Source organism: Lepus europaeus, chromosome 7 (assembly GCF_033115175.1).
Source record: "Lepus europaeus isolate LE1 chromosome 7, mLepTim1.pri, whole genome shotgun sequence".
Lineage (NCBI taxonomy): Eukaryota > Metazoa > Chordata > Mammalia > Lagomorpha > Leporidae > Lepus > Lepus europaeus.
Window position 1 is genome coordinate 60,267,418 of NC_084833.1, and position 12,093 is coordinate 60,279,510.

At 41.7% G+C, this 12,093-nt stretch overlaps 1 protein-coding gene across 1 annotated transcript; it reads left to right on the forward strand.

The window, feature by feature from the left end:
• Positions 1–5,803: 5,803 nt before the first annotated feature.
• LOC133763809 (olfactory receptor 52M1-like) lies at positions 5,804–9,442 on the forward strand. The gene is made up of 3 exons (XM_062197546.1): positions 5,804–5,895; positions 7,947–8,822; positions 9,340–9,442. Exons 1-3 carry the CDS (start codon positions 5,804–5,806, stop codon positions 9,440–9,442), a joined length of 1,071 nt encoding a protein of 356 aa, XP_062053530.1.
• Positions 9,443–12,093: the final 2,651 nt, after the last annotated feature.

A 12,093-nucleotide genomic window follows, 5' to 3' on the forward strand; every position in this document is an offset into this window, starting at 1 on the left:
CCATGGATAATGTCTGCTGCTGTGACAGTCTAAGGCATCCTTAAAAAAGCCCTGTCTATCTGAAAAGGCTGAGTCTAACTTTTATGTTATAAGAATGAACATGAACAATAAATATATCTTGGTGACATTATATCCTGAATAAGGCTGCAAATCTCTCCTTCTTGAACCAAACTGTGTGTCCTCCTTCTCACCCTTTCAATGTTCTTCTTCTCTCTTTTGTTTCTGAAAGTTCCTTATGCATTTCTCTGTTACTTCTCACCTTTATTTTTGTCCAGGTCTCACATACATGGTAGAGTAGTTTCTCTTGCTGTGTATGATTGGACTCATTTTCAGAACAAGAATGAATTAATAAGCCTTCTGTCAGTCCCGGGAGATATGAGACTCTATGACAAGTGCAGGACAGTGGTTGTAACATTTTCAGTGCCAGCACTTCAGTTTATATCTCTTCCCCAAGTTCTCTTTTAGCACTTTCATATTGCAACAGAATATTGCAGCTTAGGAGTATGGAGAAAAGAATCCTGTGGAGATTCTTAAATATTCATTGCCTCAGTTCCTGGAACAAATAATGTAATGTGGGTTGAGATGAGATTTTGGTTTACATTTAAAGTTTGGTAAAACACCAAAGAATTTTAGACACAATGTAGTCAGTGAGAGGGACTTTTTATTTTTTTTATTTATTTTTTTTTTAGACAGGCAGAGTGGACAGTGAGAGAGAGAGAGAGACAGAGAGAAAGGTCTTCCTTTGCCATTGGTTCACCCTCCAATGGCCGCCGCGGTAGGCGCGCTGCGGCCAGCGCACCACGCTGATCCGATGGCAGGAGCCAGGTGCTTCTCCTGGTCTCCCATGGGGTGCAGGGCCCAAGTACTTGGGCCATCCTCCTCTGCACTCCCTGGCCACAGCAGAGAGCTGGCCTGGAAGAGGGGCAACCGGGACAGAATCCGGAGCCCCGACCGGGACTAGAACCCGGTGTGCCGGCGCCACAAGGCGGAGGATTAGCCTGTTGAGCCAAGGCGCCGGCGAGAGGGACTTTTTAAAGATTTAACTGTGGAGGGTCATTGAGCCCATGACCACATTGTTACCACTCAAATCTCTTTTGCTGTGCCATAGAGTTCTTTCAAATGAAACATATTAAGAAATTTTATCTGACTTATAGATAAGTTTTCAATCAATGAACAAAACCCCTATATATTTGTTAATAATATTGAATCCGATATGCCTGTTTTTTTTATTGAGCCATATAGCAGGGTTGTAATGTTAACTAATGATTGATTTTTTTTTAAATCTCTATTCAGTGATAAAAATAATAATTGTAATTTCAATTTCATTTAGTAGAGAAGTTAGTTTTTTAAAATAAAGTGTGTAAGATTGCTAGTCTTCAGACATCATTACTTTTTTTTTTTTTTTGACAGGCAGAGTGGACAGTGAGAGAGAGAGAGAGACAGAGAGAAAGCTCTTCCTTTTTGCCGTTGGTTCACCCTCCAATGGTAGCTGCGGCCAGTGCGCTGCGGCCGGCATACTGCACTGATCCGAAGCCAGGAGTCAGGTACTTCTCCTGGTCTCCCATGCGGGTGCAGGGCCCAAGAACCTGGGCCATCCTCCACTGCCCTCCCGGGCCACAGCAGAGAGCTGGCCTGGAAGAGGGGCAACCGGGACAGAATCCAGTGTGCTGGCACCACAGGTGGAGGATTAGCCTATTGAGCCACGGCGCCAGCCTCAGGCATCATTACTTTTTTTTTTTTTTTGACAGGCAGAGTGGATAGTGAGAGAGAGACAGAGAGAAAGGTCTTCCTTTTTGCCGTTGGTTCACCCTCCAATGGCCGCTGTGGCCGGCGCATTGTGCTGATCCAAAGCCAGGAGCCAGGCGCTTCTCCCGGTCTCCCATGCGGGTGCAGGGCCCAAGCACTTGGGCCATCCTCCACTGCCTTTCCGGGCCATAGCAGAGAGCTGGCCTGGAAGAGGGGCAACCGGGATAGAATCCAGCGCCCCAACGGGACTAGAATCCAGTGTGCCGGCGCCGCAAGGCGGAGGATCAGCCTGTTAAGCCATGGTGCCGGCCCAGGCATCATTACTTTTAATACATTCAATCAATAGCTGGATTTTTCAGGAACTGATAACTTCAATAAGAGGAATAGTTCTCATAATAAGATTTGGTTTATTACTAAGTAAACGTACCACACCATCTAGTCTAAGACAGTGAGAGTCTATGTATACCATATCACAAGGAAAACCCTTCCCTCTTCATTATTTTACCTCCCCTTATGAAACTAACTACCAGAAAAATGATTTGTCCTTTTTGCCTTCATTGGCACTGGATGTCTTCAGGATTCACCTTGTACCTCATTTCTTTAAAATTATTTTATTTTTATTTTAAGGGAAGAGACGGAGAGAGAGAAAACACACACACACACACACACGTACACACTCACACAGTATGAATACTCTGACCCACTGGTTTACTCCCTAAATGCCCTCAGTGGTTAGTACGAGGTTGGGACTGAAACCAGGAGCTAAGAGTTCAATTGACATGTTCCACAGAGGTGGCAAGAACCCAATTAGTGGATCCACAGAGCTACCTTCTAGGATCTTCTTTAGCAGGAAGCTGAAATCAAAAAGCTGGAGCTGAGCATTTCACACAGGTACTCTGACACAAGATTCGGAAATCTTAACTGTTGGCTCAATTTCCTACCCCAATACCAATTTAAATTAACTTGACATCATCTACATTTATACAATCAAGAATCCAAAACTTACATATTCATCAGTCAATGAAAATATATGCCACAGGGCCGGCGCTGTGGTGCAGTGGGTTAATCCTCCGCCCGTGGCGCCAACATCCCATATGGAAGCCAGATCTAGCCCCAGCGGCTCCTCTTCACTCCAGCTCTCTGTTATGGCCTGGGAAATCAGTAGAGGATGGCTCAAGTCCTTGGGCCCCTGCACATGTGTAGGGGACCAGAGGAAGCTCCTGGCTCCTGGCTTCAGATCGGTACAGCTCCCGCTGTTGCGGCCATTTGGGGGAGTGAACCAGCAGGTGGAGGACATTTCTCTCTGTCTCTCCCTCTCACTGTCTGTAACTCTAACTCTCAAATAAATAAATAAATTCTTTTTTAAAAAAAAGGAAAATATATGCCATACATTTATTTATTTCTGAGAAATAAAATTACATCCCCTACTACTAAATTCTTGGTTTTATTTGAGAAACAGAGCACCCCCTCCCCCACTAATTTTTAACAACTTTAGATTAGAAGCTCAATCCTGAATGATAAAATAAATAGGGAGAATGTGATGGGCCAATATCCCCCTTTATGGCTGTAGGTAGAGAATTACCTAGATCAATAAGTATGAGAGTGAGCATAAGGTAGTATCTGGAGAAAGTGCATGCTTAGTATACTTTCCAGACCTAATCTTTTCAGTATATGACTAAATTAGACTGCTTGACTAGGTTAAAGATGAGAACCAAAAGGAAACAGAAATACAGATGAATCATGGTTGGGGTATTTTATCCTATTGACTCCACATCCAATTCTCTACTTTGTCTTCCTCATGGTGGTATCATCTCTCTACACAAAAGGAAAGTATACACCAGTTTCGCTTTCTGAGTTATAGAGGTCTCTGTATTTTTCCTTCAAGAAATTTCACTTCATGACTAGGGACAGCAGCAAGTTCCTAGCTGCAATATCCCTTCTTGAATTTCCTAATTCTCAATTTTGTCTTTCCAGTGATTCCTTAATCAAGTTCTTTAAATTCTCTGGTTTAAGCATGGCATTTATTTTCTGACAGAACCTTAATTGCTACAAATGGGAAATGCCTGTCTTATAGGAGTATACCTACAGACATCTCTCTGTCGCATTCTACTTTCTGTCTGTTTATCAATACAACCATCTACAAGTTTATCAAGATTGAATTTTTTAAAGACTTATTTATTTATTTGAAAGCCAGAGTTACACACATAGAGAAGCAGAGGCGGAGAGAAAGATAAAGAAGTCTTCCAGCCGCTGGTTCACTCCCCAGTTGGCAGCAATGGCCAGAGCTATGCTGATTCGAAGCCAGGAGACAGAAGCTTCCTCCAGGCTCATATGCGGGTGCGAGGGCCCAAGGACGTGGGCCATCTTCTACTGCTTTCCCAGGCCATAGTAGAGAGCTGGTTCAGAAGTGGAGCAGCCAGGATTAAAACTGGCACCTGGGCTGGTGCCATGGCTCACTTGGTTAATCCTCTGCCTGCAGCACTGGCATCCCATATGGGTGCCGGTTCTAGTCCCGGTTGCTTCTCTTCCAGTCCAGCTCTCTGCTGTGGCCCAGGAGGGCAGTGGAAGATGGCCCAAGTGTTTGGGTCTCTGCACCCACATGGGAGACCAGGAAGAAGCACCTGGCTCCTGGCTTCGGATAGGTGCAGTGCCGGTTGTAGCAGCCATTGGGGAGTGAACCAACGGAAGGAAGACCTTTCTCTCCATCTCTCTCTCTCTCTCTCTCTCTCTCTCACGGTCTATGACTCTACCTGTCAAATAAATAAATAAATAAAAAGAACTGGCACCCATATGAGATGCTGGCACTGCGGGTGGTGGCTTTACCCCCTACGTCATAGCGCCGCTGGCCCCAAGGTTGAAATTTTGAGCTACATTTTTCTTTGTTGTTTTCTTTTTTGTTTCATTTTGTTTTTAAGGGTGTTTGGGCAACTGGAAAACCAAATTATTATTCTGGTCTTTCCTGCCTATTGTCATTGATATCATTAATCACACTTTATTGTTTATTTATTTGTTAGATATTTATTTACTTATTTATTTGAAAGGAAGAGTCACAGAGAGCAAGAAGGAGACAGAAAGAGAAAGAGATATCCTCCAGCCTTGGTTCACTCCCCAAATGGCCACAATGGCTGGACTGGGCCAGACTCAAACCAGGAGCCAGGAGGTTCTTTGGGGTCTCCCACATGGTTAGCAGTGTCCCAAACACTTGGGTCATCCTCTGCCATTTTCCCAGGCACATTAGCAGGGCGCTGGATCAGAAGTGAAGCAGCAGGACTCAAACCAGTCCCCACATGGGACACAGGCGTGGCAGGCCACAGCAGGTGCTCCCCATTATTTTCTTACAAAAACCTAAAGTCTTGCTTTTTTGTAATTTTTGCTCTTTTTTTTTTTAACTCCCAAAGCCAGGTGGATGACTTCAAAACAGAACAACAAAAAAGGGCAATCGCACAACTCTAAGAAAGTTTCAGATACTCATAAATCTTCACCTATTTAGTTCTTCTATACACAACAATGAGAAAAAGGCAGGACTAGAAAAAGGATGAGTGATGACAGAGATTAAACTAGCCTAAAGAGCAAGAAGATAAGAGGCCTCTCTGAAAGATGAAGGGAAAATAAATTCCTTAAGTGGCATTGTGCACCGAATGGAGTGGATGGGAATCAGCTAGCTTTTGCCCTAGAAAGTGGTCACCATTTGTGGAAAATACAATTATCAAATCAGAAATGCAGAAAGAACACCTTTGTCACATGTAACCCTACACTATTTGAAAAAGGAGGAGAGTTCATCAACCAGAAACTATGTTCCTTTAAATCTTATGATAGCAAGCTTTCTTTTTCTATTTGTGAAATTCTAAACCTAATTCCAAAATGTATCTTTTGTCCTAGAAGGAAAGATAGGCTTATTAGGGTAGATAGTACACTTAATACTCATAAAGAAAACAGGGAAGTAGAGCTGATAGTCATAAGTAACACATGGCTAAAAGTTTTCGAGTATTTTTAAATTTTTCATTTTTTAAATTTTCAATTAGAGAAAGTTTTTCAACATGCTACTTCATTCACCAAAATGCCCACAACAGTTGTAGCTGAGTCAGACAAAAACAGGAGCCCAGATCCCAAGACCCCAATTTGTCTCTTATATGGGTATCAGGAACACAAGTACTTGAGTCATCACCTGCTGTCTTCTGGTGCACATTATCAAGAAACTCTCTCAAAAGAGGAGGCAAGGGTCCGGCGCTGTGGCACAACGGGTTAACGCCCTGGCCTGGAGTGCCAGCATCCCAGTTGGATGCCAGTCTGTAGACCCGGCTGCTCCACTTTTTTTTTTTTTTTTTTTGACAGGCAGAGTGGACAGTCAGAGAGAGACAGACAGACAGAAAGGTCTTCCTTTACCGTTGGTTCACCCTCCAATGGCCACTGCGACTGGTGCACCACACTGATACGAAGCCAGGAGCCAGGTACTTCTCCTGGTCTCCCATGGGGTACAGGGCCCAAGCACTTGGGCCATCCTCCGCTGCACTCCCAGGCCACAGCAGAGCCGGCTGCTCCACTTTTGATCCAGCTCTCGGCTATGTCCTGGGAAAGCAGTAGAGGATGGCCCAAGTCCTTAGGCCCCTGCACCTGCGTGGGAGACCCGGAGGAAGCTCCTGTCTCCTGGTTCGGATCAGCATATCTCTGGCCGTTGCTACCAATGGGGGAGTGAACCATTGGATGGAAGACCTCTCTCTCTCTCTCTCTCTCTCTCTCTCTCTCTCCCTCTCCTCTCTCTGTGTAACTCTGACTTTCAAATAAAAATGATAAATAAATCTTAAAAAAAAAAAAAGAAGTAGAGGCGAGACTCAAACCAAGCACTCTGATATGGGTTGTAGATTATCAAGCATGATCCTAACTGCTTTGCTAAACATTTATCCTTAACTTAAAACACAGATAGATAAATAGATTGATAGATATAAAATACACCCATGGAAGTAAAAGCAAACAAAGCAGAGGTAGATATGTTTGTATTATAAAATGAGGAAAGAAGAGTATATTATTATGTATGAGGTGCATTTATTCAAAATTATCTTGAGACATCTAACTCAAAATATTATGCAAAATATTGGTTGGTATATAATGACTATATATTGCACATCTGTGTCAGTAGAATTAAGTTTTGCATAATGAGAACAGTATAAACTTTATGGTCATAAAATTTTGTTAGAATTCTTATGCTTCCATCACTATTTCTGTAATGCTATTGCGTTATCTCTAAACATCTAGGATTTTATTCCCCAATTAGTAACATTGGGCAAATGATATTGACCTTACATTGCTTTTCCAACTAAAACATAACATATTCAAAGACTCTAGGGTGATGTATTTTTTCATGTTAGGAACAACAAATTATCAGTTTTCTTCCTTGCTTCATATAAAAAGTGGTGGGAGCTGAGATGACACTAATAGCATATAAAATGAAGTAGCAGGTACATTTATCTCTATTGTGACTAATATATTTAGATGAAAATAATAGAAGTCATGAAGCACCGGGTACAATAAGGAACCTATAGCAGAGCTGAAGTAGAGAATTAAGATTTTTGAAAATTAGGTTTAAGGTAATTTGATTGGAAAATTCAAAATATTTCTCTTGAAACAGAAGTTGGTATAAACATGTCTGTCATCCTCACATTTTTGGAAGACACAATCAGTCTGTAACCTCCAGATGCAAAAGCCAACCCAGCCTAAAGTCTCCTGGAAATAGATTCTGTGTGAGTACAAGGAAAAACAATCATTTTATGATCTGTTGACAAAATGAGTACGTATCTGGAATTGCTCAGATGTTAGCTGGAAAACTATTTCAAGATACTATTAAGAAGGGAAGTCTGATGTATACATCAAAAGCTAATTTTGCCTCTTCATAATAAAAATAAACTGTGAATTCAAAAAGCAGTATTGAATTTTTATTGTACCTAGATGGTTAACAAAGTTTTTTGTTTGTTTGTTTTTTTGTTTTCAAAACCAATGTGCAAGAGTCATGATTTCATTTACAAAGTTAGCATTTTGTGTCCGGTTGTGTACTTTTTGCCTAGTGCCCTAAGATTTTTTTTTTCAATCTAAAGGACAATGTTGACAGCTTTTTTTTTTAATGTGATGTGTTGGGTTCTTCTAGATTCATTAATTTGTGTCCAGATTTGGTTGTGATGACCTTGGAAGAAATATTTTTCCCCAAAAAGGAGGATTCCACAAAAGACAGAGGACAGTGGAACCACGGGACCAGACAATACATCTCAAATATTTCCAAACTCCTTCTTGATGATGGGCATCCCAGGACTAGAGCACCTGCATGTCTGGATTGGGATTCCCTTCTGCTCCATGTATGTGGTGGCAGTGGTTGGGAATGTGACCATCCTGGCTGTGGTGAGGGCAGAGCGAAGTCTCCATGAGCCTATGTTCCTCTTTCTGTGCATGCTGTCCATCACTGACCTGGTCCTCTCCACATCTACATTGCCTCGCATGCTCTGTCTCTTCTGGCTCGGAGCCCATGGCATTGCTTTTGATGTTTGCCTGGCCCAGATGTTCTTCATTCACAGCTTTACTGCCATGGAGTCAGGCTTTTTCCTGGCCATGGCCATTGATTGTTACATGACCATCTGTGACACTCTACACCATGCCTTAATCCTCACCCATGGTCACATTGCCAAAATGGGAGCTGCTGTGATCCTCCAGGGAGTGGGCTTCTTTTCTCCACATCCCATCCTGCTCAAGCACCTCCCCTACTGCAGGACTCGAATCATTGCCCACACCTACTGTGAATTTATAGCAGTGGTGAAGCTGGCATGTGTGGACACGGGAGCCACCAAGCACTACAGCCTCAGCGTAGACTCTGTCATTGGTTCTTGTGATGGATTTTTCATTGCTTTCTCTTATGTTCTGATCCTCCGTACTGTCTTCCATCTTCTATCTCAGAAAGCTAGTCATAAAGCTCTAGACACATGTGGGTCCCATGTCTGTGTCATCGTTGTTTTCTACTCCACAGCTGTCTTTACCTTCCTGACCCATCCTTTTGGCCACAATGTGGCCCCCCACATACATGTATTCATTGCCAATATGTACCTTCTGGTAATGAAGGACCCCAAATCTGGCAATCCAACGCGCTCGGGTGGTCGCCCAAAGACCCAAAACTCCAGCCCAGTAGATGCAAAAGCAAGAGGATATTTACTAATATGTTTGCCCAAACGGGCTCCCCAGCACCTCAGGCAGTCCAGAGAGCGAGAGAGCCCCGAGCAGGAGCAGGGGTTACAGCAGTTTTTAAAGACAATAGCCACCTGATTAACATATGTATGTGGGGCGTTTGGTGATTGGCTATTTTGAAGGGCAAACTCTTGTTGCGATTTTAGTGAGGGAAGGGGTAAGTTTATACAATGGTCACAGAACCTTATTGCAACTCTTTTCTGGACTCCTGCAAGTGTTATCACGTGAGACAGTTGCACAAAGCAGTTTCACAAGGCAGTTTCCCAAGGTTATTCTGTAGACAGGTGGAGACACAGTTATCTTAAGGAATGGCTACTGTCAGCAGCCAAACTTTTTAACCCTTGCTAAAATTATTTTAATATTTACTTTTAGCAGGGGTCTTACAGTACCACCTTTTCTAAACCCCATTGTCTATGGTGGTAGGACAAGGAAAATTCGAGACCAAGTCCTTAGTTTTCTAAGGATGAAAGTTGCCTGATGGTGTTAAATTTTTGGCTGGGATGATATCAGAATGTGAAGTGAAGAGGGCAAATAATTAATTCCTTTCTAATAGTTGACATTCAATTTTCTCTGACAGAAATGATATTTTATCAGATTTTAATGGGAAACAATGACCACATATATAAAAGTTCTGCACTCTTAATTAAATTAATAAGTGTAATATATTGTTGTGCACCTGAGCCTCATGCTGTTTACTCAGACCTTGATAAATGCAATGGGAATCTTTTGCTGTTCCCTGCTGTTCCAACTCATTATGTAACTGGGAGTAATACTTTACTTTCAATTAACATGTGATCCAAAAAAGGAAGAAACCTATAAATCCTCAAAAATTTACATAAAGAATCTGCAAAAAATAAATAAATGATTACTGTTAATATTCTATAGAAAAAGAAATATAACTGGTTTAGTATTCTTTGAATATATCAAGTAATCTTGCTTATATTTACAATGATTGACACACAGGACATGATTTCAAACATTAAGTATGGAATGCTTCAACATTTCAGTATCAAGTCAACACCATATTGCTGATAGAATATTCTCTCCATTATAAGTAGCATGGTTGTTTCTCCCTCTCTCTGTAACTCTGAATTTCAAATAAATAAATAAATTTCTAAGAAACAAAAAAGAGTAACATGCCTTGTTATTGGTTTGTTACCTAAACAAACACAGGGCCTCTTTAAACCTTAGTCACAGGGTCTCCTGAGGGTAAGAATAACTTCATGCTTCATATTGCAGACTTCAGAATTTGCAGAGTGCTCATTCAGGCCCAGTGAGCTTGATTCATAAGAGATGTCTTTAGGTAATATATGTATCACTTTTTATTAAAGGAGAAAGTATATGATCATAAATAACTCAGTTTATATCAGATCAGGGTAATTATGCCACTGGAATTGTTCAAAAAGAAATTCTTGAAAAGAAAATAAATATTTTAGGGTTCAGCATTGTGGCACAGCAGGTTAAGCTGCCACCTGTGAGGCAGGTATCCCGTATGGGTACTGGTTCAAATCCCAGTTGCTCTACTTCTCATCCAGGTCACTGTTAATGTGCTTGAGAAAGCAAGTACTTGGGCCCCTGCCACCCATGTGGGAGAACCAGATGAAGTTCCAGGCTCCTGGCTTTGGCCTGGTCCAGACCCAGTAATCATGGTCATTTGTGGAGTGAACTGGTGAATGGAACATTGATCTCTCTCTCTCTCTCTCTCTCTCTCTCTCTCTCTGCCTTCAAATAAATAAATAAATCTGTAAAAATATATTTTTACTAGAAACATTAAAATTTTTACTTCTTAAAAAATGTATTTCCTGGGGTCACAGCAAGTACAGCCACTGCTTGCAATGCTGGCATCCCATATGGATGTCGGTTAGAGTCCCAGCTGCTCCACTTCCAATCCAGCTCTCTGTTATGTCCTGAGAAAGTAGTAGAAGATGGCCCAGGTCCTTGGGCTCCTGCACCCAGGTGGGGGACCCAGAAGAAACTCCTGGTTCCTGGCTTTGCGTCAGCTCAACTCTGGCTGTTGTGGCCATTTGGGGAGTGAACCAGCATGTCAAGACCCCTCTCTCTCTCTCTCTCTGCCTCTGCCTTTCAAATAAAATAAATTAATCTTAAAAAAATATGGCTCCTTCCTTAACTCCCTGTTTACCACAAGATGTGAATTACTACAGAGACAGTAAATATGTGCTGCATTCCAGTGACGGCCTCTTTCTGGTGGTTTATCTCCTTTCTTTGTACCCTACTTTCTTTTTTTTTTTTTAAAGCATATTCCTGGCTTTTAAAAGTTATTTATGGCATACAAATTTTATGTATTTCATATACGGATTCAGGAACATAGTGATACTTCCCACCCTAACCTCCACCTTGCCCACCCAGCCGTCCTTTTTCCTCCTCTATCTCCTAATCTCATTCTTAATTTTTTAAAGAACTATTTTCAGTTTACTTTATATTAATAAGACTAACCCTATGATAAGGAAAAAAGTTCAACAAATCGTAAGAAGAACAAAATTCTGTTCCTCCACCATAGAGACAAGGGCTGTAAATAATCATAGGATCGCAAAATGTTAATTTCATTCCTATACATTAACTTTTAGGTACTCTGTTAGTTACCACAGTTCAGGGAAAACATACAGTACCAGTCTTTTGGGGACTGTCTTATTTTACTAAGTATAATGGTTTGCAGCTGCATCCATTTTGTTGCAAAAGATAGGATTTCATTTTTTTTTAACTTTTATTTAATGAATAGAAATTTCCAGTGTACAGCTTATGGATTACAATGGCTTCCCCCTCCCATAACTTCCCTCCCACCCACAACCCTCCCCTCTCCCGCTCCCTCTCCCCTTCCATTTGCATCAAGATTCATTCTCAATTCTCTTTATATACAGAAGATCAATTTAGTATAAAGATTTCAACAGCTTGCACCCACATAGAAACACAAAGTGAAACATACTGTTTGAGTACTAGTTATAGCAATAAATCAAAATGTAAAGCACATTAAGGACAGAGATCCCACATGAGGAGCAAGTGCACAGTGGCTCCTGTTGTTGACCCAACAAATTGACACTCTAGCTTATGGCGCCAGTAACCACCCTAGGCTGTCGTCATGAGTTGCCAAGGCTGTGGAAGCCTTCCAAGTTT

What these genes read in the sequence shown, in the direction of transcription:
- LOC133763809 (XM_062197546.1), top strand. Translation starts at nt 5,804, where the DNA reads ATGCCCACAACAGTTGTAGCTGAGTCAGACAAAAACAGGAGCCCAGAT. An exon ending in TATGGGTATCAGGAACACAA is followed by an intron (nt 5,896 to 7,946) that starts GTACTTGAGTCA and finishes TTCCCCAAAAAG; the next exon opens with GAGGATTCCACAAAAGACAG. An exon ending in CATGTATTCATTGCCAATAT is followed by an intron (nt 8,823 to 9,339) that starts GTACCTTCTGGT and finishes TACTTTTAGCAG; the next exon opens with GGGTCTTACAGTACCACCTT.